Source organism: Syngnathus floridae, chromosome 18 (genome assembly GCF_059516105.1).
Source record: "Syngnathus floridae isolate MCC-2025c chromosome 18, RoL_Sflo_1.0, whole genome shotgun sequence".
Classification (NCBI taxonomy): domain Eukaryota; kingdom Metazoa; phylum Chordata; class Actinopteri; order Syngnathiformes; family Syngnathidae; genus Syngnathus; species Syngnathus floridae.
The window spans coordinates 8,882,999-8,908,251 of NC_142430.1; the positions used below are offsets into that span (position 1 = coordinate 8,882,999).

The 25,253-nt window shown below is 41.4% G+C and overlaps 1 protein-coding gene across 1 annotated transcript in view; it reads right to left on the bottom strand.

Moving 5' to 3' along the window:
- Window positions 1-24,790, bottom strand: part of ryr2a (ryanodine receptor 2a (cardiac)) — a 30,055-nt gene extending 5,265 nt beyond the window's left edge. Inside the window, exons 1-97 of the mRNA XM_088359815.1 lie at window positions 24,618-24,790; window positions 22,708-22,827; window positions 22,518-22,622; window positions 22,326-22,400; window positions 22,168-22,246; window positions 21,925-22,037; window positions 21,675-21,774; window positions 21,313-21,409; window positions 20,997-21,071; window positions 20,713-20,866; window positions 20,482-20,646; window positions 20,204-20,325; window positions 19,907-20,090; window positions 19,702-19,837; window positions 19,539-19,634; window positions 19,124-19,242; window positions 18,899-19,032; window positions 18,558-18,799; window positions 18,307-18,499; window positions 18,019-18,223; window positions 17,801-17,905; window positions 17,596-17,699; window positions 17,311-17,394; window positions 17,075-17,234; window positions 16,783-16,930; window positions 16,602-16,702; window positions 16,431-16,535; window positions 16,173-16,347; window positions 15,901-16,109; window positions 15,661-15,837; window positions 15,457-15,596; window positions 15,259-15,373; window positions 15,028-15,188; window positions 14,777-14,933; window positions 14,624-14,710; window positions 14,409-14,540; window positions 14,255-14,349; window positions 14,012-14,187; window positions 13,305-13,936; window positions 13,018-13,218; window positions 12,788-12,893; window positions 12,565-12,708; window positions 12,372-12,499; window positions 12,158-12,303; window positions 11,967-12,081; window positions 11,770-11,902; window positions 11,609-11,712; window positions 11,407-11,542; window positions 11,098-11,284; window positions 10,769-10,877; window positions 10,579-10,699; window positions 10,349-10,518; window positions 10,056-10,276; window positions 9,873-9,963; window positions 9,659-9,799; window positions 9,424-9,587; window positions 9,065-9,143; window positions 8,905-8,994; window positions 8,554-8,691; window positions 8,342-8,419; window positions 8,187-8,262; window positions 7,948-8,071; window positions 7,618-7,733; window positions 7,433-7,500; window positions 7,241-7,362; window positions 6,990-7,039; window positions 6,406-6,466; window positions 6,070-6,308; window positions 5,917-5,998; window positions 5,658-5,788; window positions 5,458-5,585; window positions 5,193-5,385; window positions 5,000-5,082; window positions 4,781-4,938; window positions 4,632-4,719; window positions 4,452-4,544; window positions 4,186-4,356; window positions 4,051-4,110; window positions 3,802-3,936; window positions 3,514-3,626; window positions 3,334-3,430; window positions 3,085-3,191; window positions 2,970-3,021; window positions 2,850-2,900; window positions 2,688-2,787; window positions 2,528-2,607; window positions 2,377-2,453; window positions 2,176-2,249; window positions 2,017-2,097; window positions 1,858-1,946; window positions 1,628-1,756; window positions 1,435-1,539; window positions 1,239-1,320; window positions 1,004-1,162; window positions 776-930; window positions 485-700; window positions 144-416 (exon numbers count right to left, since the gene is read on the bottom strand). Coding sequence (XP_088215941.1) covers window positions 144-416; window positions 485-700; window positions 776-930; window positions 1,004-1,162; window positions 1,239-1,320; window positions 1,435-1,539; window positions 1,628-1,756; window positions 1,858-1,946; window positions 2,017-2,097; window positions 2,176-2,249; window positions 2,377-2,453; window positions 2,528-2,607; window positions 2,688-2,787; window positions 2,850-2,900; window positions 2,970-3,021; window positions 3,085-3,191; window positions 3,334-3,430; window positions 3,514-3,626; window positions 3,802-3,936; window positions 4,051-4,110; window positions 4,186-4,356; window positions 4,452-4,544; window positions 4,632-4,719; window positions 4,781-4,938; window positions 5,000-5,082; window positions 5,193-5,385; window positions 5,458-5,585; window positions 5,658-5,788; window positions 5,917-5,998; window positions 6,070-6,308; window positions 6,406-6,466; window positions 6,990-7,039; window positions 7,241-7,362; window positions 7,433-7,500; window positions 7,618-7,733; window positions 7,948-8,071; window positions 8,187-8,262; window positions 8,342-8,419; window positions 8,554-8,691; window positions 8,905-8,994; window positions 9,065-9,143; window positions 9,424-9,587; window positions 9,659-9,799; window positions 9,873-9,963; window positions 10,056-10,276; window positions 10,349-10,518; window positions 10,579-10,699; window positions 10,769-10,877; window positions 11,098-11,284; window positions 11,407-11,542; window positions 11,609-11,712; window positions 11,770-11,902; window positions 11,967-12,081; window positions 12,158-12,303; window positions 12,372-12,499; window positions 12,565-12,708; window positions 12,788-12,893; window positions 13,018-13,218; window positions 13,305-13,936; window positions 14,012-14,187; window positions 14,255-14,349; window positions 14,409-14,540; window positions 14,624-14,710; window positions 14,777-14,933; window positions 15,028-15,188; window positions 15,259-15,373; window positions 15,457-15,596; window positions 15,661-15,837; window positions 15,901-16,109; window positions 16,173-16,347; window positions 16,431-16,535; window positions 16,602-16,702; window positions 16,783-16,930; window positions 17,075-17,234; window positions 17,311-17,394; window positions 17,596-17,699; window positions 17,801-17,905; window positions 18,019-18,223; window positions 18,307-18,499; window positions 18,558-18,799; window positions 18,899-19,032; window positions 19,124-19,242; window positions 19,539-19,634; window positions 19,702-19,837; window positions 19,907-20,090; window positions 20,204-20,325; window positions 20,482-20,646; window positions 20,713-20,866; window positions 20,997-21,071; window positions 21,313-21,409; window positions 21,675-21,774; window positions 21,925-22,037; window positions 22,168-22,246; window positions 22,326-22,400; window positions 22,518-22,622; window positions 22,708-22,827; window positions 24,618-24,662 — 12,642 coding nt within the window. The 5' untranslated portion in view covers window positions 24,663-24,790. The remainder of the gene's footprint in view (window positions 1-143; window positions 417-484; window positions 701-775; window positions 931-1,003; window positions 1,163-1,238; window positions 1,321-1,434; window positions 1,540-1,627; window positions 1,757-1,857; window positions 1,947-2,016; window positions 2,098-2,175; window positions 2,250-2,376; window positions 2,454-2,527; window positions 2,608-2,687; window positions 2,788-2,849; window positions 2,901-2,969; window positions 3,022-3,084; window positions 3,192-3,333; window positions 3,431-3,513; window positions 3,627-3,801; window positions 3,937-4,050; window positions 4,111-4,185; window positions 4,357-4,451; window positions 4,545-4,631; window positions 4,720-4,780; window positions 4,939-4,999; window positions 5,083-5,192; window positions 5,386-5,457; window positions 5,586-5,657; window positions 5,789-5,916; window positions 5,999-6,069; window positions 6,309-6,405; window positions 6,467-6,989; window positions 7,040-7,240; window positions 7,363-7,432; window positions 7,501-7,617; window positions 7,734-7,947; window positions 8,072-8,186; window positions 8,263-8,341; window positions 8,420-8,553; window positions 8,692-8,904; window positions 8,995-9,064; window positions 9,144-9,423; window positions 9,588-9,658; window positions 9,800-9,872; window positions 9,964-10,055; window positions 10,277-10,348; window positions 10,519-10,578; window positions 10,700-10,768; window positions 10,878-11,097; window positions 11,285-11,406; window positions 11,543-11,608; window positions 11,713-11,769; window positions 11,903-11,966; window positions 12,082-12,157; window positions 12,304-12,371; window positions 12,500-12,564; window positions 12,709-12,787; window positions 12,894-13,017; window positions 13,219-13,304; window positions 13,937-14,011; window positions 14,188-14,254; window positions 14,350-14,408; window positions 14,541-14,623; window positions 14,711-14,776; window positions 14,934-15,027; window positions 15,189-15,258; window positions 15,374-15,456; window positions 15,597-15,660; window positions 15,838-15,900; window positions 16,110-16,172; window positions 16,348-16,430; window positions 16,536-16,601; window positions 16,703-16,782; window positions 16,931-17,074; window positions 17,235-17,310; window positions 17,395-17,595; window positions 17,700-17,800; window positions 17,906-18,018; window positions 18,224-18,306; window positions 18,500-18,557; window positions 18,800-18,898; window positions 19,033-19,123; window positions 19,243-19,538; window positions 19,635-19,701; window positions 19,838-19,906; window positions 20,091-20,203; window positions 20,326-20,481; window positions 20,647-20,712; window positions 20,867-20,996; window positions 21,072-21,312; window positions 21,410-21,674; window positions 21,775-21,924; window positions 22,038-22,167; window positions 22,247-22,325; window positions 22,401-22,517; window positions 22,623-22,707; window positions 22,828-24,617) is intronic.
- Window positions 24,791-25,253: the final 463 nt, after the last annotated feature.

The window sequence follows — 25,253 nt, forward strand, 5'->3', positions numbered from 1 at the left end:
AATTGAGATGAAAACTGTCAGATTGTTTTTTCATTTGTTCACGTGAGGTTTCAATGTAAATGAGATTTACATGAAATACATTTTCCTGAACTTTAAAAAAAAAAAGTTCTTATTGCCTAATCTCCATAATTCAGGAGTCTGACCTTAATCAATAGGATCACATTGATCCGCAGCGCTACGAGTGCCATGTGAACCGTGGTAACCGAAAAGAAGCTCGTCTCGGGATTTTCCACATCCGGTCTGTCTTGCTCACTGTCGTCTTTCACCGCCGAGCGCTCCCCGGTGTCGGACATCCGAGCGGCCAGTTGCATTTCAAAGATAGTGTCCTCGCAGAAATTCACAAACAATTCCATTTTTTCCTTCTCGCCTCCTTCGTTCACCACGTCAAAGATGAACTGGCGCTTGGATTCTTTAACCTGGGGTATGTGGTAAGAAAAATATATTGAGACTTGACAAAGCGGAAAGTAGGTCAATAAAATCTTACCTGCGGTTTCTCCCACTGTGTCCGACTGGACTCGCTGATCTCAAAGTAGACTCTCTCGATACGCTTGGCGCTGCCCATGATCTCGATCCTACCCAGGTAGGGTTGGAAGTAGTTGAGAACACTCTCTGCCAGCTCCAGAAAGGTGTGCAGTCGGTTGTCATGAGGCATGTGCTCCGACAAGTTGGTCAACAACACTGCCACGTTGAAGCCGATGTCCTTGAAAGATCCAATTGAAGATTGAAGGATCATTTTGCAAAAATCCTCATTCCAGAAAAAATCAATTTTCATTACCTTGGCTGGTTCATGAAAGCGCTCGACAAATTCCTCATAGTCCAGGAGTTCATTTTCATCCGTTTCAGCACATGAGAGAAGAAACTCAGTCTCAGACTGGGTATAGTGCTTATGGTTCTCCATCGCCTTCTGGAAGTCCCTCTTGGATATGACACCTATCAATTCATTTGTTCATCAGTACCACAAGAATTCACACATTCATTCACAGAGGCTTCATCCGAGACTTACCTTTTCCATCAGGGTCATACTCTTTAAAGGCTTCTGACGAGGTGACATCTTTCAGCTTGAGGAACATATCAAAGAACTTCAAAATCATTTCCACATTGTTTGACGATTCCACCAGCATGTCAACCATCTGCTTTCCGATCGTCCCGTTGACCACATTGCCTGTCAATAGAAGACATTTCTTTAGAGATGCTTTTTGAATCAAACCGATGACATCAATACTTGATTACTGTCATACCCTCCATCATTGACAGTAACATGACCACCATGTCTTTCTGAAGGTCCATCAATTCCTTCAGTAACTCAATCTGACTCGAGTCCTGAAGGGAAAACAGATTTGTCATTGATAATTGTGGAAAAATAAAGCATATCCTTTATTTATGAACATTTATGAATTTCTAAACATCATTCAGCGTCTATTTTATTCCACGTACCTGAGACAATTTCATCTGCATATGAGCAAAGACGTGGAGAAAGCCAACGACAGCATCCCACAGACGACTGTGTGCCAAACTCTGCTGATTGCCAGTACATGGACCCTGAAATAAAGTTACACATAAAAAAAAAAAAAGGATGACATTTCAATTCATTTAAATCCATTCCGTGAAGTTGTCTGGATCTTTGTACCTGGATATACTCTGTGAGTGTGTTGAAAACCTGCTTGGCAACATGAATAGCCTTTGAGAAGTTCCTCTGTCCTTGCTCATCAATCACATCTTTGCCCGAGTAATACCAGTAGAAATCACTGATAGATTCCTAAGACCAAAAAGAGGCAAGTAAAGGTGTCAAAAGTGTAAAAAGTCAAATATAATGAGGGCTCCACTTTTTTCTGTACCAACCGAAATAATGGTACCAACCTGAACTCTGAGGAGGTAGTCAACAGTTGAGATGATGATGTTGACAGTTGTATTGTTCCCTGTTTGAGTCCTTAAATAGTTTTGGAAATCTGCAATGAAGGAGGGGATGTCAATTTCCAATATTCTACAGATGTCAGATTGCTCATTTGGAAAAAATACCCGAGTTGTGTCCTTCACAGAGAAGCTGAAGGAAGCGGAAGAGGTCGCAGGTGAACTTATCATCCTGCATCACCTTCTCACCTGTTCCAAAGAGAGATATCATTTCAAAGCCAGCTTGATAAAATACCTGATATTTCTTTTAAATGGTGAAATGTTTACCGGATCCCTCCTCAGTGATCATCCCAAGTCCTTCTGCTTTGTTCTGTCTCTCGAATGCATTTAGATCTAGAACACTGAGAAGAATAATTCCATATTGTAGAATTTAAAAGCAACATGCAAACTAAATGTAGGTCATCTATAACATTTAGAGAAAATTTCATTTATTCTAGTCTAGATTCAATGTCATTTCTTTCCCATTACCTGCACAACTGCATGAGCCCAGCAAGACTCTGAAAGAAGCCCACGTCCTTTCTGTTCTTCAGATAATCCAGCATTTTCTGTCCAAACATCAGACAGTGGAATTTAGACATGGGCTGGAGGACAATAATAACATCAACAATATCGATAGTACCAATTGTACAGTCGAGTTTCCTCCATTGAGAATTGCAATGCCCAGTTTTAGAGTTGAGGCAACCATGGGACCCATCTCGCCTGGTTCAAAGGAATCCAGAAGATTCTTATATTCTTATACCATTACATCTTCAAGACATGTATGGATGAAAAAGCAATACCTTTACTGGCACTAATGGTCTGAAGTACCATTTCAGCAGCTCCGCGATCATGCAGCCTTTCCTGCTGGTATAACAGCCTCTGCTTTTCCATCTCCTTCTCCTATTCATGAAAATAGGAATGTGACTGGCTTGGAGAAACAAATCCAAATGCAGAAAACCTACTTCAAAACTTTTCACTTCCTCCCCATCTTCATCTTCTTCATCATGGCAGCTCTGAGGGCAAAGGGGGAAAAAAAACGTTAATGTAGTAAACCAGATTTAAAAGAAATATTTGGAAGGTACCTTGGCCATGATATCTGCGTAAGCCATGTAGAGATGATCTTCATCCAGTTTACTAAAACAATCCAACACTTAATTGATTCTGATACGGTTCAAAAAATAATTCCAGGCAACCCACCACTTCTCTGTCAGGGCCGTTCGACTGAAAAGCTGGATGAGCTGGTGTAGTGGATCAAAACGTTTCATTCCCTCCACCTCTTCGAATGGCTCTTGTTCACCTGATTTCTGAAGCACATTTTCGGTACCTTCATATTAAAACCTCCTAGCAATAAGTACATTTGCAATCATCAACCCTGCTAAAAAAAAAAAAAGTCCATACAAAATGATTATTTATATGCAGGAGACAAAATTAGATGTGAGAACTTACAGCAAGATCCTCTATGAGTTTATCCTCAAAGAAATGTTCTTCTGCTTCAATCCAGGATTTCTCATAGCCCTGAAGAAACAAGTTGACAGCTCGATGCCTAGATTGGAGGAGATCATGGAAAGACTCAAACAAACAAATATTTTGTCCACAATGTCCATGACTGGTGTCCATATAACCTACCTGGGCAGATTGTAGAGAGGAGCCATCCTGAAGCAAGCAACGACAGCTCTCTTTCTCTGTTTTGACAGTAATTTATGCCACACGGCCTTTTTACTGCGCTGAGGATGCTCAACCTGAAAGGACAATCATGTTCATGTTTGCAGAAAAAATGCTGTTCATTTTTGGGCTCTTGTGTCACACCCCTGGACCACACTTTCTGAGAACCACCCATGAAGATCTTGGAACTGTATTCGCCATCATATATTTCCATAATAAATAATCTCCAACTGTAAGTGAGGACTTTATAACCTGGTCGAGGTGGAAGAGGACATGAGCCATGTCCAGCACTCTGTCCACATTCTTCTCGGGGTCAAAGGTGTTATCCGAGTGATTCAGAATGTCTCTGTACAGGGCTCTTTGCCAGCGAGTAGCGGGGTCCTGTAACTTTAAATGCAAATTTAAATAAGTCACTCTCAAAGTACATCAATAAAAATACAGAGTAGGTGAGCCTCCGTTATCATGATTTAACAAACCTAACTTACTGTGAAGGACTTTTACCTTTCCTTGGAGATTGAGGTTGTTTCGAATGACTTGACGCACTTCATCCTCAGTATCTTTCTGGAAAAAGATCAAATGTCTGGAAAAAAAAAAAAAACCCACAAAATCCAAGCCTTGTATCATTTTGAATTTTACCTGTGAGAATCGGTTCTTGGCAAGAGCAATGAGCTCTTGCTCACCAGGAACGCAAACGTTAAGTCCGACAGGCAGTAGTCGCTTGAGAGCTGCCACGATCAGACTCGTCTGCATTGAATATCGCTCGCCCTTTCTCCTCAACTTCTTTCTCTCCTGGTATGAAACGATTCCCTGGGGACAAAAACCATCAAATGATATTTTTCATACGTCAATAAATGATAAGCACAAATCAGCTAAAAGATTTACTTATTTCGAAAACTGAATACCTTTGACATCTTCGAGTTGGAATCTGAGATGAGGAAAGACATATTGTTGATTTCATTCTGAACCACAAAATTCTGTTCTTCTCTCTTGAAGTTCTGCATTTGGGAAAAGTCATTTTCTCTTTGAAAGGACGAACGGGGTTCACATACCCCGTTCGCCCGTCAAAGTTTTCACTGCCTTACGTGAGACTTGGCCCAGAAGATGAAAACTTCAGCCACCATGTGGAATAACGCTTCTGCTTCTGGATCGGACTCCTTCAACCACGTGGCCCTGTCAGTATATGACCAAATGTAATTGCATCTTTCAGAAGAACCAACTAACCCCACACTACCTGTTGTAGTCGACAAATCGTATGAGAAGAGGATAAAAAGCGTAGATGTCCCTGACGAGAACTGAGAATTGGTCCATGATGAGAAGCTCGGTTTCTGAGATCTCACCCCTCCCCTCCGCCTTGCTTTGTTCCTCATCCGTGAGTACGACGGCTGCCTTCTGCATACGATTAAAACAATATGAAAAAGAGCTTCTTTACTTTCACCAAAGCACAACTCACTTTTCGGAGTTTCTTCATCAGAGGCAGAAAGTGCGTCTTGAGCAACTGAGATTTGGCCTTGCTGATGATTGGTTGAGAAAACACTACGAAGGAAAAAAAATTAAGCTCAATCCTGATGTGTCAATTCAATACAATTGTTTAGGGTTTCTAAATAGAAATATAGTTCTTGTCAGGAAAAAAAAAAAGATTTTACCAGCAAGTCTTTTCATCCAAGCCCCCTCGTCGATCCCTAAATTGTTGTAGATGATCTTCAAGATGTTCCCTAGTAATATATTCATATGTTCAGAGGTCACAGATGTGCAACAGCTGTCGGCTTGATCCGGGTTGTTCTCTGGTCCGTCTTCCCACCAGTGAGACATGTAGCTGCACAAAACTGGTAAAACCACCTGCGTAAATACAAATAAGCTCGTTGGAGCACCAGAGCAGATCTCCATAAAGGTTCAAATTTTATGACCAACCTCCATGACATGAGGCACTTGAGTATATTTAATTCCAGACTCTGCCACCTCAATGATTTCTTCCAGTAACTTCTCCAAATTTGGAATCATTGGACAAATGTCTAGGACCTGGCCTGGCAGACCGTGATCTAGAAGTAAACAATAAAAAGAGTCAATTCAACCACAAAGACAGTCGTAGAATAATAAAGTCAGTCGAGTACCATTTCTGTCTTTAGGTCTTTTATTGTTGTAGATTGAGAAGTTGTTGAAATGGTCAACGTGAGGTTCGAGGAAGGCGACTGGGAAGGCTGCTGAGAAAGCAGCCAAACATTTTCCTAATGCCGGCCGATGTCTGGAGAAGACAGGGACAAATGGAAGATCATGATTCTTTATTAGTAGTAGTCCAACAAGAGTAGTTAGTGAGTGCTTCAAATCAAATAACCTCAGTATTATGGATTTTAGTTATTATGAGATACATACCTCTCTACAAATATGCTTTCATTGGTTCCCAGAAAGTAGAGACTGTTGAGGATTCGGTAGCAGGAAACCTGGACCTCATCCACTAAAGACAAAAAAGGGATCAAATGTGTGACCCATCTACAAAGTATATCAATAAAACAAATGTATACGCACATATTAGATCTTCTCCAAAATTATTCTTCCCAATGTGTTCAAACAAGGAAGACAAGATGGGAAGCAGGCCAAAGGTGGTATAGTTGATGATTTGAGGGACGCCTCTGGGCTGTTCTTTGCTGTGAGTAAATTGACCAAGCTTTAAGTTCTCTTGAGTCTTCTCCAAAGCTTCTGCTGCACTGTCGAAGTAGGACTGAAGTGCCGTCTTGACTGAATCCAAGCCTGTCTTCATCACCGTTCTAATACACGAGAACATTGACAAAGTTAGTCACCAATTGTATTTACAAAAGTTTTTTTTATATATATAAAATATAACAAAATAATGTAAACCATTACCTGGCATCCAGACTTTGTCCCAGTATCTGCAAGCAGTTTACTATGGATGTGGCATTGTTACCTAACGTAAAAAAAAAAAAAAAAAAAAAATCAGGAAAGATGTTAAAGACTTTGCGATGATGGCCACGGATGACAAAAAAGAAATAGAAGCTGTTGAGGAGAGCAGCGTGGTGGGAGTGATGTCTTCCTTCAAATACATCATGAAATATAAAAATATATATTTCACAGCAGGGCGTCAAGCTTAACAATGACATCTTTTAAAGAAAATGGGAAATAATAAGGTGCAAATACAAGTTCATTCGACTTATAGAAGTATTGCAAAAAACTCAGTATTATTTTTAAAGCAGGTTCTTGGCTGGCCCGTCCATCCTTCCATCATCTATCCTTCCATCATCTATCCTTCCATCATCTATCTGAAATTGTAATTCAGAATTCCGCATTCCTTAATGAAATTATACTTGAATCATGCAAATTGGAATTTAGTGCTGGCTTTTTTTTGGGGGAAAACGAAGAGGCGTGGGGGGTTTGATGGGAGTTTGAGCTTGTGATCAGAAGTGCAAGCATAAGCCATAAACCATTCTTACCAAATAAGGATATCCTATTTCTGACAAGTACTCCCAGTTTGCAGAAAAGACTAGAAACAAAATCAAATGAGGAGGAAGAGGCAGGAAGGGGAGGAGAAAAAAAATGAAAAAACAGTTATGATGAGACACCCAAGAGGAAAAAAAGACCAAGGAGAATGAGAAACCAATCCCTACGACAAACAATCGCTATTTCCGACATACAGACAATCCCGTCGCTCGTATCTCTCCCGGGAATGATTTGTCGCAATCACCTTGTTACCATCTCTTTCTCCTTGTTGGAGGCATGTCCACCACTGCTTATGGGATGGATGGATGTGGACAGGAAGTACATCCGATGGTTTTTGAAGTATTGATCCACCAATGGCAAGACAACCTATGGGGACAATTAGTAGAAATGTAACAAACAAATCCTGGAACATCTTAAAATGCTTCTGAGTTCTGACCTTTCCAAAGAACTTCATCTGCTGTTCGTGAGGAGTCTTTACTCCCTTTTGTCTCGTTCTCGTTATGTCTAGAGATGATGGAAGGCAAATATGGATTCACTGGTCTGCACGTTTGGCCCATCAATACGGAGTAATGCGTCTTGGAGGATGCTAGCTGTTCTGAAATTAAAATCAAAGGGTCTCACCGAACTTCATCATGTGCTCGTGGGCCTGGTCGACGTTTTTGATGAGTTGCAAAAGGAAAGTGTAGGCAAATCGTTTCTCTGTGGCTGGCGAGTCCAACTCCTGCGACTTCACACCTCTGAAAACAAGAAACAAAAGTCTCCATCATGAATTTCTGCAAAAAAATCAAATGAGGCCAAGATCGAAGTTATTTCTAAAGTCATTCATATATTGATTTATTTTTACTTGAGTTAAATAAGGTGTTTGCTTTTCCCCTAAAAAATGGGAAGAATTGCGTCCCAATACAGGACAGTTATATTATTAAATATTTAATAATTTATAATATTTCCTACCTTGATACAGTGTAACCATTGATCTGGAGGAACTTGAGGATATCCTGTGCTTTTTGTCTGTCTTTTAATTTCTCTTTGGCAGTCAGTGTATCGAAGGGAACCAGTAAGGGGTGAGTTCCTCCACCTGGCATACATAAAGAACAATTTTTATTTTGTCCCAAGAAGCAAAAGACTTAGTTTTGCTTTAGTTTGATGATCACATTTTGTTCAAATATCTTGTTGTATTTTCCATACCACACCTTTGGCTTCAAGCTCCATTTTCTTTTTCTTGGCCCAGATGTTGTGATAGTTCTCAGCGAGCAGCTCTGCCATTGACTGCAAAACACAAAATGGACGTACAGTTATTCCAATTTAATAGGTGATCAGTTTGCTTTCTGTGATATATATTCAATACCTGTGTGTCCCTGGACAATGTAACATTGCTCATATCAGTGGGTCTGGGATTGAAACTCTGAGCTCCTTCCAAGGACGGCTGGGAAACAAATTTTTAATTATAACAACTTTGATTGATTTTATGTAGGGCACAAATAGACAACCACTCACAATCAGACCTACAGACATCAGATAATCCTCGCGTGTATGATGTGCTGATATGAAAAAGTATACCTGGCTGGCCAGCGAGATCCTCCTAGATTTGTTATGGAGGTTGGCAGTGTCACTTTCTCGTAACCTGTTGATGCTCCATCCCCAAGAAAGCATGGTCTTTAGACACTCTCTGATTGGCAAACAGTAGAACTCTTTATCCTAAATGAAATAAACAAACAGGAATTGCACCTTCAAACATACGTATTATATATTATTCAATATGTTGGCGGCTAACGCTCGCTATTTTACTACTATTGAATATTTGCGTTCTAATGTCGTTGTACAATAACTTCATACACTCTTTAGAATGTCACAAGTTTGGAAAAGTATGAGTAAAAAAAATAAAAAAACACTAAGGCACATGTATATTACCTTATCAGAGAGTGCTTTAAATGACTTTAATAAATTGTGGCTCCTGGATATTTCACATGCATTTTCCCCGTATGACCAGCCATTGGATAACTGAAAAACAAAAAAGTCAAAACATCAAAATATATATATTTTTTAAATAAATTTGATATGATATTTATACCTTTTCGAAACACCACTTCTCATGGTTATGTTCTGCGTATCTGGCTATGAAAATGTCCAAATTTTCTGGTACTGTTACACTATAAAAGACAAAACAAAAGTGAGGATTAGAGAATTAGGGTCTTGTTGGATAAAGCTACACAGTTCCATTACATTTAACTTTGTGTTTTTTTAATATTAACGAGGATATAGAAAATGGATGGATGGATATAAAAAGGACAAAGGTCTACTTCTTACTTTGAATTTAATTCTTTTCAACACAGCATGAAAATGTCATAAAACAATTTGGAGAAAGCTCTCCAATGTTAAGAATATGGAAAATCATTGAAAACTACGAAAAGAAATACAAAATATATATACTTGGCAGTGTCTGCAGGTTGCGGAGTGAAGTTTCCTTCGGAGTCCAGAGATGATTGTTTGTCCATCATGGCCATGTAATTAGACTCCATATAATCTGGAGGAAGAGCTCCTCCCACTGCGCTGAGGCACGACAACGCAATCTTAAACAGCTCCTGGTCATATGGCTAACAAATAAAAACAAACATATATTTTAAACGACTTGCTAATTTGAGTCATGTCCATCAAATATGCTTACTTTATGAGAGAGAGCGTCAAATATTCCCCAGAATAATTTCCTGGAAAGGTGAAGTTCTTCATCAGATGCAACACCAAAAGTGCCCCAGCCTGCAGTCAGGCAGTAGTACTTCCAACAACGCTCATAGTGATTGGTCAAAAGCTGTTGAAAGTCAAAAATAATATTCATCTTCCCACTCATCCATCTATGAATATGATCAATTGTTATTTCGGACCTTCAAAGGCATCTTGGTATGTTCATTCAGCAAGGGAATGTCAAACACGAGCCTCCTCAGGAGATGCTGCATCATTGAAGGCCTTAGTTTACTGCCGAGAAAAATGAAAGGGCTGACTTTATATGCAATGTCAAATGATTCCCTGTGCTGAAAAAATGTTTAAATTACAAAACATGCTCTTACCCACAAACTGCTAGAAGGCATTCTTCAATGGAATCTCTCTGAGCTTTGGTAAGGCAGCAGCCTTTGGATAATCGGTAAACGGTATGAAGGAGGGAATCGATGAGTGACGCGAATGGCTCCGTCCCCGCAAACAGCGGTGCGCATTTGGTCAGAAGTGGTAATACCGCTGTGCAGAGATACCTGTTGAGGGCAAGAGCCATATCTGTGGCACTAAGAGCTGCCTAACGCAAAGAGAAAAGACAAATATTAAAACCATACAAATGGAAAAAGAAATGAAAAAGACCCAAACTAACAGTGTCCAATGAAGCTGCAGCTCTGAGGTCTGGTAAGAAGCCAACTTCTAGTAGATGAAGGAGGAAATTCTGGTCTTGTACACCATAGACCCGATCCAAAAACAACACCATGGCCGCTTTATGATCCGGGCAGAAGCCCGCTGACATGTCTGGCTCCAACACCACCCCATCTAGGTAATATCACTCTGTTATAATAATCGATGATGTTGATTTTGACACGATCGACTTACCCTTTCCCAGGCTCGGCATCGAGAACGGGATGCAGATGACCCCTACAAGATCTTCGATGGGAATGAGAGACCTTAAAATAGCTCTGATGCGGATTGCTTCGCCTTTCCCAGCATGTATCAACTGATGGAAAGGAATTTAAATGATATATTAGGCTACCATATATTTGTTGGTGTGTTTGCGTGGACTCACATGCATCTCTGGACCACAACGTCCCAGCAGGTCAATCAGAGCTGCATAGAAGGTCATGATGGCATTCCCCAAGTGGATGGTATCATCTTCTTCCTGTCGTCCGTCATGACTATATCAACATGCACACAGAAACACAGACAAATGAATAATATTTATTATTTATTCCGTTTTTTAATATCAGCATGTATTAGTGGAGTCACACCAAAACCTGATGTAAGAAAATCAATAAAAGAAAAATAAAGTGATGATTAATTTTTTTACTCTTTTTTTTAATTAAAATTGACCCGTCACAACAAATGATTAGATTATAATTTTAGCCATTGTCTTACGGAATATTGCTGCTTTCTGATGCCAAGGAAGGACCATCTCGTAAAGGATCGAGGGAAATCTTAATTGCTTCTTCCATCGTGGCCAACAATCCATCACCGCCTTCTCCCCGAAGTGCCGGGCCAAAACATTCCGGTCGGCGAATAAGAAGTCTCACCACGACGTTTGCGTTCTCTTCCACACTTTCACCTATCCCAGAGGAGAAAGAAGTCAACCTGAACGCCAAACACTACTTTTACAATAACACAATTTGATTTATGAGGTAACAGAAGAGTCAAAGAATTCTACATAAATATTCATGTAATGTTTACCATTGCAAAATACAGCAAAACGCAAAAAGTCAAGGTAGCGTTCTCCTTCCACAGGGTTCCAGCCAATGTCGGGATATCCTTTACACACCAGCATGGTGCAGCTCTGCAGACCACAGCCAGCGAGATACTGAACCACCTGAGAAAACAAATTCGCAAGTGAGGTCAGAATTTCCCCTCATCACATGTGCCAAACAAACGTCACCTTCTCCAAATCTGGCTCTCTCAAAGCAAGTGCTAACTCATTGTTGTCCATCACGGATGCAGCAGCCACATCAAGAGGCGTGGCTCCTCGCATGGATGGAGATGCTGAAAATACAAATACAAACAGTACAAAGACCATTTAAAATACATACAATCACTCACCAAGGCCAACGCTGCTGTTCTCCAGCAAGTAGCTGAGATGATCAAACATGGCTTTCTGGTTTTGACGGCTGATTCGACAGAAGTAACAAAGAAAACGACAACAGTTGGCCACCATTTTAGGAAAGGTGATTTCCTGCAAAAACAAAAACAAATATTGGATATTGCATTTCTTGAAAGGAGAACATCTTTGAATATACCTTTGAAACTCCTCCACTGAGCACGTTCACCATGACCTCCATGACAGTCTCATGCATCCCCAACGCTCTCATCAAGTTAGGATGCTGGTAGAACACTTTATTGTTCATAATATCACTGCATTAAAAAAAAAAAAACCATGATGTTACCTGTGGAATGTTACACATCAAGAAGAAGAGGAACATTTGCTCACCCCAGTCCCCTTATCATCAGCTTCTCCTCTTCTCTTCCCATTCGTACACTCAGCAACGATCTTATCTGACCAAGAGCAGCGAGCAGGTTGATGGTGTCCTCGATTGAAACAGAGTTGATTGTGTAAGTCTTGGGGAGAGCCCGAACCTAGACAGAAATATAAATAATAAATATATTTATTTTTGCACAGAGACTATTTTAGAAAAAGGCAGAACCTGTCCTCCAATGCCATCATACTGTCGGTGCAACAGGACAAACATGGCTCTGACAAGCTCTGGATCCTCGATTACAGATTCCTGAGCCCACCGGACCATGGTCTCTGAAATCAACTGCTGTAAAGTACCTGAAGACACAGAAATGGAGACAATCTTACATGGAGACCGACCATTTTGTTCATTTAACACTTACTGGGTTTTCGATCGGTGTTTTCCTTTGGCGGGTTGACAATCTTGTTCTTCAGGTAAGACACTTTTTCCACCAAGGACATCAGTCGACCTCGAAAGTTGAAATTACTGTCTCCGTCTAGAGAGCTGTCTTCGATGATTTCGATTCCTGAGGCAGATGACAATATCAGGCGGATTGAGGAATTGGATGGAAGAGAGAAGAACTTTTTATTTTAAAATCATTTTACCACAGTGTTTCATGAGGTCCTCATGGAAGTCCAGCAGCTGTTCTCGGATATATTGGGGACAGGGGCACTCTTGCATCTCCTTCTTAAAGTTCAGCAACATGTTGATCTGCACAAAAATAAATTTTCAAGCTCAATCGAGTTTTACTTCCAAAATCATTTCAGTCACTTTAAGGTGTGCGATGAAAATATTTCATTCTTGGATGTTCTGCCAGCACGAAATATCTGCTAACCTGCTCCTGAGGTGGCGAACGGAACTCCTTGGTCTTTTTGGCGGTGAGAGCAGCAGACATGTTGAGAGCCAGCATGACTTCATTGTAGCGAAAGCGCTGGTTTTCTTGGAGACAGGCTACGAAATCATCAGAAAAGGCCACAACTGCTTCGATACGATGACGCACCTGGCAGTCGCACAGATACTGAAGAACGTGGCACATCTACAAAAAAAAAAGTGCATTCCATCTGTGTTATTATTCATCTTTGTTTGACATTTCTTTTTCTTTTTTTTTTAGAAAACAATTACCTGAAGTTTGACAGGTTCAGGTAGTTTCATTTGCAATAATCCCTCCTTGGGTATGCTTTGCCCTTCATCTTCTTTTCCTTCCTCATTTCCCAACTTCTTCTGCATTTCCTCCTCGAATTTCTCGGAGAACACAGACGGCTCGATGAGTCGCAGTATTTTCTTCAGATCTCCGTTTTGGAAAACACCCATGATGAGCATGGTGTAAAAAAGCTTAATGAGCGGCACGAAGAGAAATTCAGTGCTGCCCCCTATGGGATCTCTTACGTGCATGTTCCCCTCACACACTGCCTCAGTCAGCATCTCAACGGTTTTTGTTTTTAATACATCCAAAGGGAATTCAGGACTGTACTGGCAAGAATCGATTGCGCCATTGCTGAGATTAGTCGTAAATTGCGACGATCCGGAACCACTGACAAAACTCGGCGATGCGAATTGCATTCTCGGTCTCAGGGAAGTGCTGAGCCCGATGCCAGGCACGCCGTGTTTTTTTTCCTCGTTTGGAAAAAGGGTGATACTCTTAGTCTCGCCGGTCATCGGAACAATGTACTCGTTGTTCATCATAAGACGAGCGGTTGCGTAATTGCTCAGGTGGATGTCGATCAGGAGGTCGTAGTAGCCTGCACGAAGCAAACCTGAAAATATAAAATGTTTCTTTCACTTTCCATATTGAGTCCTCATGAAAGCAAATATCGAAAACTGATATTCACCTGGCATATATTTACTCTCTATGGCGTGAAGAAGCTGCGCCTCATCCACATGGGAGCAAAGTGCATGAGCGACCCGGTTGTTCCCCAACGCACAGATTGCGGAATACAATCGGAGGGTATGGTAGTGGAACTTTAATAAATCTCTCCTCTCCGTCAGCTCCAAGACATCCAGTGACCTGAATGACACGCATAGATTGAATGAGATATTCCAGAAGACAAGAGAAGCCAAAGTGTGCATTCCACCTGTTCTCTTCAGGGATGTGCAGAGACAAAAACTGTAAAGGTTCATGACATTGGACCAGCCAGCCGTGTCGGTCGTTCGCTCGGGATACTGACACCTGTGCGGACAAATCGTTTTCAATGCATGGAAAATAAAACGAGATGCAGCCAGCGTTACCTTGGGATAGTCGTTGGGAACACGACTCCATAAAACAGGTGTGAGAAATTGGACATGCAGCCTTGGAGGACATTGAGGGATTGAGTTCTTCCTCTCACTTTTAAATAAACCAGCCGACAGAGGCATCACATTCTAATGGGACAGAAATAGCTTTTATTTTGATCCTATCATTAATAAAAAAATAAAAGTATTTTGTGTTGACAAAATCCAGGCACCTTCATTTGCCCCAGTTCAAACTGGAACACATTGGGACTGGTAGCCTTGGCAAAGACGGCTGGGAAGAGTTTGGTACTGGGCTCCAACTGAGATCAAAACATTTGGATTAATCCGAATTCCTGCTTGGATTACCTTCGATCTGAGATACAAACCTGGTAGTATGTGCTGAGCTCTTTGCCGTTGGCGGTAAAGGAGAGCAGTCCGTTTGCCGTGTCGAGCAAACATCCGATCTCCAAACCGTTGTTATTCCTTCCTTCAGGACTGCTGCTCTCTCCAGCCCACACCATGTAACAATTACTGCGTTTTATACTGCAAGATGGACAGCATTGAGAAGATGGTGAGGTTCTTCAAACCACCTTTTGGTCGTCACAAAAAAACACTGAGCGTATCTAACTTGACTCACCTCTCGTGAACTTTGCCTTTCTCATCTCCCAAAGTCACGGTTACAGTTTGGACCTTGTCCAACCCAAAGCCAGGTTCATACTGATGGAAGTCAGAGGTGACCCAGCCCACCCACACATTGCTGGGCTCCTGGCCAGGGAAGATCCTCACGGAGTAGGAGTGCTATTGGAAGAGATAAGGACTTGTATGTAAGACACAGTCTTGCAGGTTCTTAGAAGTTTTCTGGTCTTACAGTAGATGCTTGCATGAGTACTTCATATTCATTCCTGTCATCAACCATCACGTCTTCTGATGGACAGGGAGGGGTGCGATAAAGGTTGTCTGCTTTATTCTTCTTTAACAAAAACCTGCTGGGAAATGAAAAATGCTCAATTGTGATTTGATATACTTGTGATGTGACTTTTGAAAGATGAAGGAATGGATTCTTCACCTTGGTTTGAGTTTGGAGGTTTTCTCTTGGTGGTAATCTTTGTGGTTGTTGAATTCACCTCTGTCTGGACCACTTGGACCATTATGGCCATGAGGTGTTTTCACAAGGACCTCAAAATCGCTTTCAAAGTCTTCGAGATCCTAAACACAACTGTGCGTGAGACGGATCTCCAAGCAACATTTGTAAAAATATTTTTCATCTTACTGTCTTGAGTGACAAGAGGTCAGAGGTCGACGGAGGTTTGGAGAAGGATTCGGCGCATTCAATGGGCATGCTCAGTCTGTAGAACGTAATATCCGTGTTGCTGTTTTGTGAACTGAATGACTTTTGTGTGACCTTCAGACAAGGACAAGAATCCACTGTTCCATCTATTCTTGTCACCTTAAAGGGAGAAAAAAAAATTCAATTTTCCAATTCCGATCCACAGCCTGTCAGAACCTTTACCTCGATATGTTGGTGGTCTGGAGGTATAGGTACAAACTGAGGAAGCCTTTTACTGAGCCATATAGTGACATCACGGTTCATGTTGACAGCAAAAGGTTCATAGCCTTCCTGCAGACCACATATGGTGAAGTATTTCAGGGTGCTGACATGTTTACCAAAGTCAATCCTCCCAGCTTGGCATACACCCAAACTGCACACTGGGATGAAACCTGAGCAAAGAAAGAAACCATTAGTATACCATGTCGTGAAAGAAGAAGCCAAAAATGACCCACCTTCACCAACGTCAAAGTCTTTGAAAGCCAGTTCCGATCCAGAGTCATCAAGCAGTATTTCTCCATTAAGGGTGAACATCATGGTGTGTTCATTCAAGTCCACCATACAGCCAACAACATCTCCTGCCTGCCAGGCGCGTCCAAAGTGCTCATTGCCTTGATGCCACCGTTGAACCTGCAAAATAATTCAGTCCATCAAAATCCATTTGACTGCTTAACAGTCCCCCAAAAAAACCCACACAAGATAAATGGAGCTACCTTGAATCCATCAAAGACAAAGGCCTGTTCATCTGAACCCAATTCGAGATCTGGTAGACATCCTGGTCTTGCCCAGCCGACCCTCATCTCTCCAGCAGTTAATACCTGAGACAAAGGTGGTTATCATCCCCAACATTCTTCAAAATACAAAGGTCAAAGGCTGTTATTTACCTCAAGCTCAAAGTACCATTTTCCGGCATTCACGCAATAGGATCGTTCCGCTCTGAAAATCCGGAACCTTTCAGCAGACATATTGCTATGGTCAAAGAGAGCTAGGAAAGTAAAGGAGGACAGAGGAGTTATGAAACTACATCATCAAATGTTGTGGATGGAGTGATGTCAAGTTTTTTACTGTGGTCCTGGTCAGGAGCTTCCAAGTTGTATCCATAGCCAAGCAGAGTTCTGACAGCTTCTCTCAAACTGTCTTTGTTTGACTTCTTGGTTCTCTCATCCAAGAGACTGTAAGGCACCAGACGAGGATTTCGGCGACTCTTCACATCCTGACAGGGAAAACAAGAAAAGTAGGTGAAATCAATAAATAAAATTAATTAAATTAAATTAAATTAACATATCTGCTACTTGGACTGGATATTTCAGGCTGGGCTACTATTGATGGTCTGACCCAAAAGGAGAAAATTTGTTACCTGTTGAATGCCATAGGTCCAACCCTGACGGATGCGATCTCTGGCCCAAACGTTGTGTGCATTTTCAGCCAATTTGTCCACCATGGCTTCCTGAGTGGAGGTCAATTTGATGTGACAGAGGTCCAGGGGAGCAGGTTTGTAACCACTAGACAACTCATAGCTGGAGAGATAAAAAAAAAAATAATCTCTACAATACCTTCCTAGTCAGTGTAGCATTTTTAAGAAAGGTAACTCACCTTGAAGACAGTTTTAAACTTTTGACTTTCTCCACAGCATGTTCATCTGCAAGACCAACATGGCAGCCCAAAGCAAGAAGAGTTCTGAGACACAGACACACATGCACACAGGCGAACACACAAACATCATGCATACAAAACGTGCACACAAACACACACAAAATCCTTAGTGTTGTGAATATTTGGGTCTGTTTACGCTTTGTTTTTTATACTTATGAGCAAATTGGTTAACAAGGTTCCCAAAAACTCTTCTACTGTGTCTTTAATAATGCAGCAATACTTTACTTCAGAGTTTCCACAGACATCTGTAAGTTGTAACTTCGTTCCTGTTCAGGTAATTTAGAAAACTCCACCAGGCATGGATGTTGCCGCTTGGTGTCATCTCGTACCTGAAAACACAAATGGGAAATAGGTCAAGAGTTTAGTCAGCAATGCCGGCAGTCTGATTTTTTCAAGTGGAGAGATCGTGATAAGGATTCTCAATACTCACGACACCATAAGTCCATCCAATTTCAATCTTGTTCATCACCCACAGCTCATGGATGTTCTCTGCAAGTTTCTCCTTGATCTTCTCTAAGTGAAATGGCAAAACAATCTACAGGGAGACACACAAAAAAAAAAGTTGGATTTAAACTACAGAGGTTCTGTCCCATCGGTGACGGACGGACATTTTGTTTATTCATCCAAAAATAAAATGTCCATCTTTACCTGACTGGTGTTCACCGGCATCGGTGTGAATGCTGCCTGGCTCATTGTGATAGTGGGCCCCAGAAGGTCTCTGGCAGCAGTCTGGTGTTGACTGGGCTCCAGTTTCAGTTTTTCTCTTGGCAATACAGCCTCAAAGCAAGGAGCGTAACCCGGAGGAGGGAGGAACTTAAACTCTCCGTGCCGACCCCCGAGAAGGAAACGAAGCCTATACAAAGACAAAACGCCGAGGAACAGGTGAGCAGGTCAAGGTCACCTTTGTATGGATGCTTAAGATTAATTTGCACTGACTTAACTCCAGCTGAGAAGCTGGCCACCGGGAAAAAAAGCCCATCAGAGTTGAAGTTCTCAAACATGCCCTGAACCGGTTGGCCGTTGATCCTGAAGGAGATACTGGGCACGCTGAGGTCCAAGCAGCAGCTGACCACATCATCTGCTTTCAGAAGGTGCTGATTGGGCGAGTTAACACTCTTGGCGATACATCCTGCACAAAAGTTCATGTCTGACGAGTGTACATGAAGTCATACACACTTATAATGTACCTGTCCAAAGATGGAGGCCATCAAAACCAAAGGAGTAGAGATCATCGCCCACTCCATTGCCGCCCCAAACTTCTCCACCGCTGGGGCACGGCATATAACCGTTGGTGTTGGCCCAGCCTACTCTGAGGTGAGATGCCTCAGCGGTGACAAACGGCAACGCTTGGTCTACAATCAACTCATAGTACCACTTCTTATACTGCGCAGAACCTTCACTGACACCCAGGAAGATATTAGGACACATGCTGAGAAGAAAAAAAAAAAAAGAATGATGTCACTAAATCAAATGGGAGACACTGAAATCATGCATACTGTACTTATGATACTGTTTATCGTCTTTCTACCTGCTTACGTAATTGATCAGGCGTGTCTGAAGTAACAAATCTCTTCCGGGGAGTAAATTGTCACAGATCAAGTGCTGGTTGGAGCGTACGGCCACACCGTGACACACACAAAGTGAACACAACACGTCGAGAACCTAAAAAGACAGCAAAAAGTAAATATTGGAAATATTGGACTGATACACACAGTCGTAAATGAATGCAAGTTGTTTTAATTTCAACAAATACCTTATGATTGCGTCCATGTTTATCCAGAAGAGAAATGATGGATTTGATATGTCCTTCTTTGATAAGATTCAGTGCTTCGGGACTTTCCACCAGGACACAATGAAGGACCTCAAGTATGCCTGAATGGAAATTATTTCTCATTTAAAACGACAAAGTGTACATGAAAAATATGTGGAACGTATTATGATGAGAATGAATAATAGCTCTGGGTTGCACGTCCAAATATAGGCAGGCACTCTGGCGCCAGGTTGCGATTGTCTTTCCACGCATGAAGTTGTTTACTTTTGCTTCAACTTGTGTGTGTGCAACGCTCATAACTTTTTAGCTTCCAAAAATATCCCACAGAGAGAACAATTGGGTGGTATTATTGCACCATGAATCGATATGGTAATATTCCTATCAAAGTCTTACGTACCAGAGGAGGCCTCCAGTCTCTCCAGCCTGCTGACGAGCCAGTCTAAGGAACCGGAGAACTGAGCGCAGTTCTTTCTGTTACCCCTGATAAGTGCAGCTAAAAGGGGGAGAAGAGTTCTCGTGAGACGTGCCGTCCCATTCGTGTAAATGCGCGCTGTATATACCAAGTAGTTGGTAGAGAGAGTTAAGGCTGGAGCTCCAGGCTTCTCCTGCCTCCTTTCCAGCAGCTTCCGTGAAATGGGCCGCACTGCTATAGGCGTGGAGTCGATCGATACACTCCAAAACCAGGGAGATCATTCCCTGCAGATGCAAAATGCTGATTCATCCAGCTAATTCGATGAAATATAACAAAGCATTGATTTGGTTCACCTCTTCTTGAAAGAGGTTCTGCCTGTTTTTCAAAGCTCGAAGAAGATTCTGCTTGTCTTCATGGTCCAGGTGATCATCAGGTGGCTGGAAGTAGCCAATCAGATCCTGAAGACTCAGGCTGATGGAGTCAATTGGGATATCGAAATTTGCGCTCTTTCCTTTTGCTCTTAATGTATCGAGACTCCTGGGAATGATAAGAACGAATTAATTGTGTGTCACGGCTTGGCAAATCCATATTGGGGGAAACTTAAATTATAAATATGTTTCAAAATATGCATAGATGTTAAAGGTTAAAACCTGATGAACAGGTTGAATAAGAAGACAGTACTGCGGATGACTCTGGCAGTGTGACTTTCTTCATGTTGGGAACGAGACAATGTCAGCCCGTCGTCCATGTGACCTTCATGGTGCATGAGGGCCTAAACGAAAGATAAAGAAAAATAGCATCATAATATAATACATAATATAACCATCAGAAAAACACTGACTGCTACATCTGTCAAAGCATACAAAATAAAAATTGGTGACCATGAATTAGAAATATATTTTATTTTTACCATAACATATGACGTTACCTTTCTTTGAATGTCACCAATGCGTGCAGATTTTGCATCGGCGGTCTGATACGTGAGCCACAGACCGGTGTCAACGTGTTGAATGTAACACACCGAGTCACCGTACTTAATATCAGGGGTCCCCATTCCGTCCACTTCCTTTTTTACACCGAGGTCAACCTTTTCCTAACAGAGAAAAAAGATAACACTTGCCAATTGAGGATTACAAGGCAAAGAAAGTACAATCCATACCTTGGAAGATCGGAAACAAAAGGCTGTTGACTTGGCATCGGCCTTGTCTTTTTCCATTAGTAGTAATGATTTCTCCGTCAGACTTAGGTACCGCCCACTTGTCACATGTCTCAGTCGGAACGGCTGACCCCAGCGAATATGACTACCACTCCACCTAGACGAAAAAAACAAATGAACAAAAGCATCTCATATCCCAAAGCAGTATAGAGGTTGGCAAATTCCTCATATGGTTGTTTGAATTGTGATGTATATTTTATTTTATTTGACACATTTGAAATACTTACAGAACTCGGAGTGTCTCCAGCCTCCACAGCGACCTGGCATGGCTGGACACTGCTCCGCCCTCATAATGCACCGTTCTAAATCATAATAATGAAAAAAACATTAGTCCTGATTGGATACATTGTGCAATTTAAATGGTCAAGACTCCTTTATATCATTATTCTGTCACATTTTTAATAAAAACAGTTCATATTAGCAACAATATTTCAATCGTGTTAAAAATAAAAAATAATACATTTTCCTTAATGATAACAACTAAGTGTAGGAAGAAAATCCCACCAAAATTTACTATAATAATACTTTATACGTGCATATTACCTCTTCTGCTCCTCCCCGTGGTCTTCTGATGGAACGGTTAAACACTCATCCATGTGACCGTGAAGGAGGCGCAAGACATCCCCTCCTATCAAGAAACCTGCAGAAAGATTCAATTAAAAAAATGAAAGATGTGACATCAGAGAAATATCAAGATCCCTCTGGGAGGTCTCCATGTGGTGCCTCCACATTGTAATATTTTAGTATTCAAATTTTTTTGTGTCAAGTTTCTTCAAGGTCGCAAAAAGACATTCCACAGACATTTGCCAATAGTTTTTAATAGACTTTTTAAACAGATAAAAAAAGATATGATGAATTGGATCTAGTAAAATATAACAAAGATTAATGGAAATATATTTGTGTACCTTGTGCCACTTCGCTACCGGAACAGATCGGAGTAATGCTCCAGAGCGTCTGCTGGAATGCGGCGTCTACATTTTGACACTGGTTGCCGTAGGATAGATGCTAGAGGAAAACAAATAATAACAGATATTGTTTTAAAGAATTCTTTTTATCCAGGAAGTAGCCCAAAAATCTTGCCTGTCTGACTAAAAGAATTGTTTCAAATAGTAAAGAAGAAAGTATGAACCTGGACAAAGCAATAACAGAAATTACCAGATATCTCTCCGATGAGATGCTGACAAGGATGAGATCATCCCCCACTCTAACCTTCTCTCCCTCAGAACGTTGCTTTGATGCTGGATGAATGGTCCACCAGCATGCCTCACCTGAACAGAAGGTTCAAACATGACTCACAAAAGACTCAATATCATACGAACACTGTGATGTCATTGCAGAAGATATTTATAGCTGCAGAAAGATTTATATATAGAACTTAATTTGATGTTCCATAAATACCTGTGGTGTCCTCCTGCAGCCCCACATCAAAAGCTAATTTATCTGTGGATGATCGCGAGGTGGATAGACAACACAAGTACTGTGCAGAAATAAAACAGCCAATCAATGACTTCATCTGAAACTTTAAAGATCAAAACTAGTTCGAGTAGTGGACAGACCATTCCACTGTACGAGTGTCGGAGAAGTATGGCGTGTCCGTATAACGAAGTGCGATGTCCACCCCCTTGGATTATCTGGGAAAAAATAATGATTGGAGGAAACAAAGATCGACCAACGTCTGAAAAAGTGCATTTTATATTATAAAAGATTATAAAACTCATCCAACTACTACTCCATTTTTTCCAACTCACTCCTCCAGTCTTCTCTTCATTACTAGCCAGCATCTCCTGAAGAGCTCGAACTGACAGTGACTGCTCCAAGACAAAAGTACAGATTGACAGATCTGGAGGAACATTCTGCAACAAAATCAAATCAACAAAATCAAATCTTTTTCATGGCATACTTGACTTTTTGTCTGCACATTTGTGCCAAGGTCCAAACCTTGGAGTTTGAGATGGATTCAAGGAAACACAGCCTGTTTCCGAAGCCTTCAGCAGCTAGGCAGAGTTTCTGTTGCTCCTTATGTATTGTGGCCGAACACTGAAGGACCACCTCATCGTTCTAAGTAGACACACACAAACTGATTTGAAAAAGATTCCGAGCAACTTCTCTATTTTTTCAAAAGACACTTTGTAATCCATGCGTAATTTGCCTTTGCATGGCCTTCAGGATTTGAAACAGAAATTGCTCGTGGGCCGGTCAGTGGATGAGGATTTGGAAAAGTGAGAGTGAGCGAGTGAGTGTGGAGGATGGGTTGCATCTGTGATGATGTAATCAGAGCAGAGATGGGAGTGGACTCTCACTTAATAGCCAAACACAAAATCTCTCAAGTGGAAACACATTATTCAAGCTACACTAGTTCATTTTATTTACAATAAATCACAAAATGAGTCATTCCTTGCAATTTGATTTTAGTGACATGAGGAAATCCGCCAGAACAAATCTGAATTCCTGCAGCCCACAATATCACCACTAGCTTAAGGAAATGAAAATCACTGCAATGGTAAGACACCATCAATGACCGCGGGCAACACACACACACACACACCCACACAACGAGGCTGATGCTAGTGAGCACAACACACATGACTTCTTATTCTGCTGCCCTCGTAAATTCTAAGCGTGTGCAAGTTGTCCTGAGTCGGAATCACAACCTGAATCACCTTAGAAGGACATTAGGCTACAGGGCCAGCTGTACACAAACACACACACACACATCTGTCATAAAATAGCACAGCACAGACACAAGCAGCATAAATCAAAACATTAAAAATATTTGGATTTGTGAATACAACAAATTAAATTCTCAGAGGTTCCAATACTGCTAAGGCCTTTATTTAATCCCGTCAACTCCTGATTTACTGTTCGACTTCATTTGTGTTACTCTGCATGATTGCGTGATAAAAACTTCTGACCTCAGCACGATATATTTTTCTGTGAGAAAATGTATCTAACTATTCTCCTTATTTACTATATTAGTTTACCAGTATTGGTTGTGAATGCTTGAATGTGAAGCGTATGAATAATTGATCCACTGAAAGCGCTTTGAGTGTTGTGTTACAGTAAAGTGCCATATCAATGTGATTATTATCATTTCTGATTATATTACAATTATGTTTGTGATTAATCTGAACTGTGGCGACTGTTGATTTGTTGTGTTGTCTGCTTCAACAGTATTGTTTGTATTTAAGTTAAATATTATTTATATAACAGCTAAGAATAACTGCATATTTTAAATAATCAGTAATATTTGATCTATATTTTTATATATTTTATCTAAATATGTCCAATATCTGACATTTCCTGTACTGATTTGGAAATAAACACAATTGCTCTGGTCGTTTTTACACCAAACTATTCAATCAATATTCTCAGGTGGTGGTAAACTCCATCCTGCAGCCCAAACTATTCAATCAATATTCATATGCTCTGTCTAAAAAGGTGTAGGCCGTGATTTCCCTTCATTTGCATTGATTTATCTCGATTTAACTTTCTCACGACTGCAAAGAGCAGGTGAATTGCTTGAGTAGCCGAGTAACGGACTGCAGCAGCGGGGTTTATGTTGACTGTCTGTACCGCACTGCGCTCCCCCAATCCAGCCAACACACGAGCCCTTAATCCTGTCAAATTCGCCTTGACGATGCGCATTGCTGACAAATTCCTCCATCGTTCGTTCCATCACTTGTCGCCCCCCATCCTCGCTGACAAACGATTTGTGTCGGTGCAAGCTGTCATCCTTAATGCGGTAAACTGGCCGTCCTTTCCCGCACGCACGCACGCACGCACGCACACGCCCACCATCCAAGTCTCACGCGCAGCTCTACATTCTTCCCAGCATCAAAACGACTTACAGTTCGCAGAAACTGAATTTCATCCTCGCCTTCTCCGTCAGCCATGGTTTGCTCTCACTCGAGCTTGCCGCAGCTTGTGGGAAGTTGTTAAGGGGGTGCGCGCGCCTGTACGTCTCCGAAAGCGTCACACGCAGCCAAAGCGATGGGACTCGCCTCATTAGTGTGCGCGCACACGGAGGGAGGTGCTGCACTCGCCTTTCCTTGCCTGCAAACTCAATTCTCGCGGTATTTGGGAGTTTGCAAAAAGATGAGAATCCATCTTGTCCCGAAAAGCAATCATCAATTTTGGATGCGGGAAATGTGGCTGCGACATAAACGCATCATTAGACGAATGCACGGAGGATGCTGTTAATTTCCATTGCCAAGTTAGGTGAAAACAAAAGTTTGGTAGCCTGCAAAAGTTTTCACAATAGTTTCCCGAGCGACCCCAGATTGATACAGTGAAAAACTCCATCCTTTCAATCTGGCTCTTGTCAGGTTAGAGCTGCACAGGTTTGAGAGCAAATTCTTTGGCGCCCTCTAGTGGCAATACTCAGTATTACAACTAAGGCGTCCCGGATGCTCTTGAAAGATTTTGACTGCAGCTTTCTCATGAGGCAAGATACTAAATGTCCCACTCACCGATTGATGCTGTGG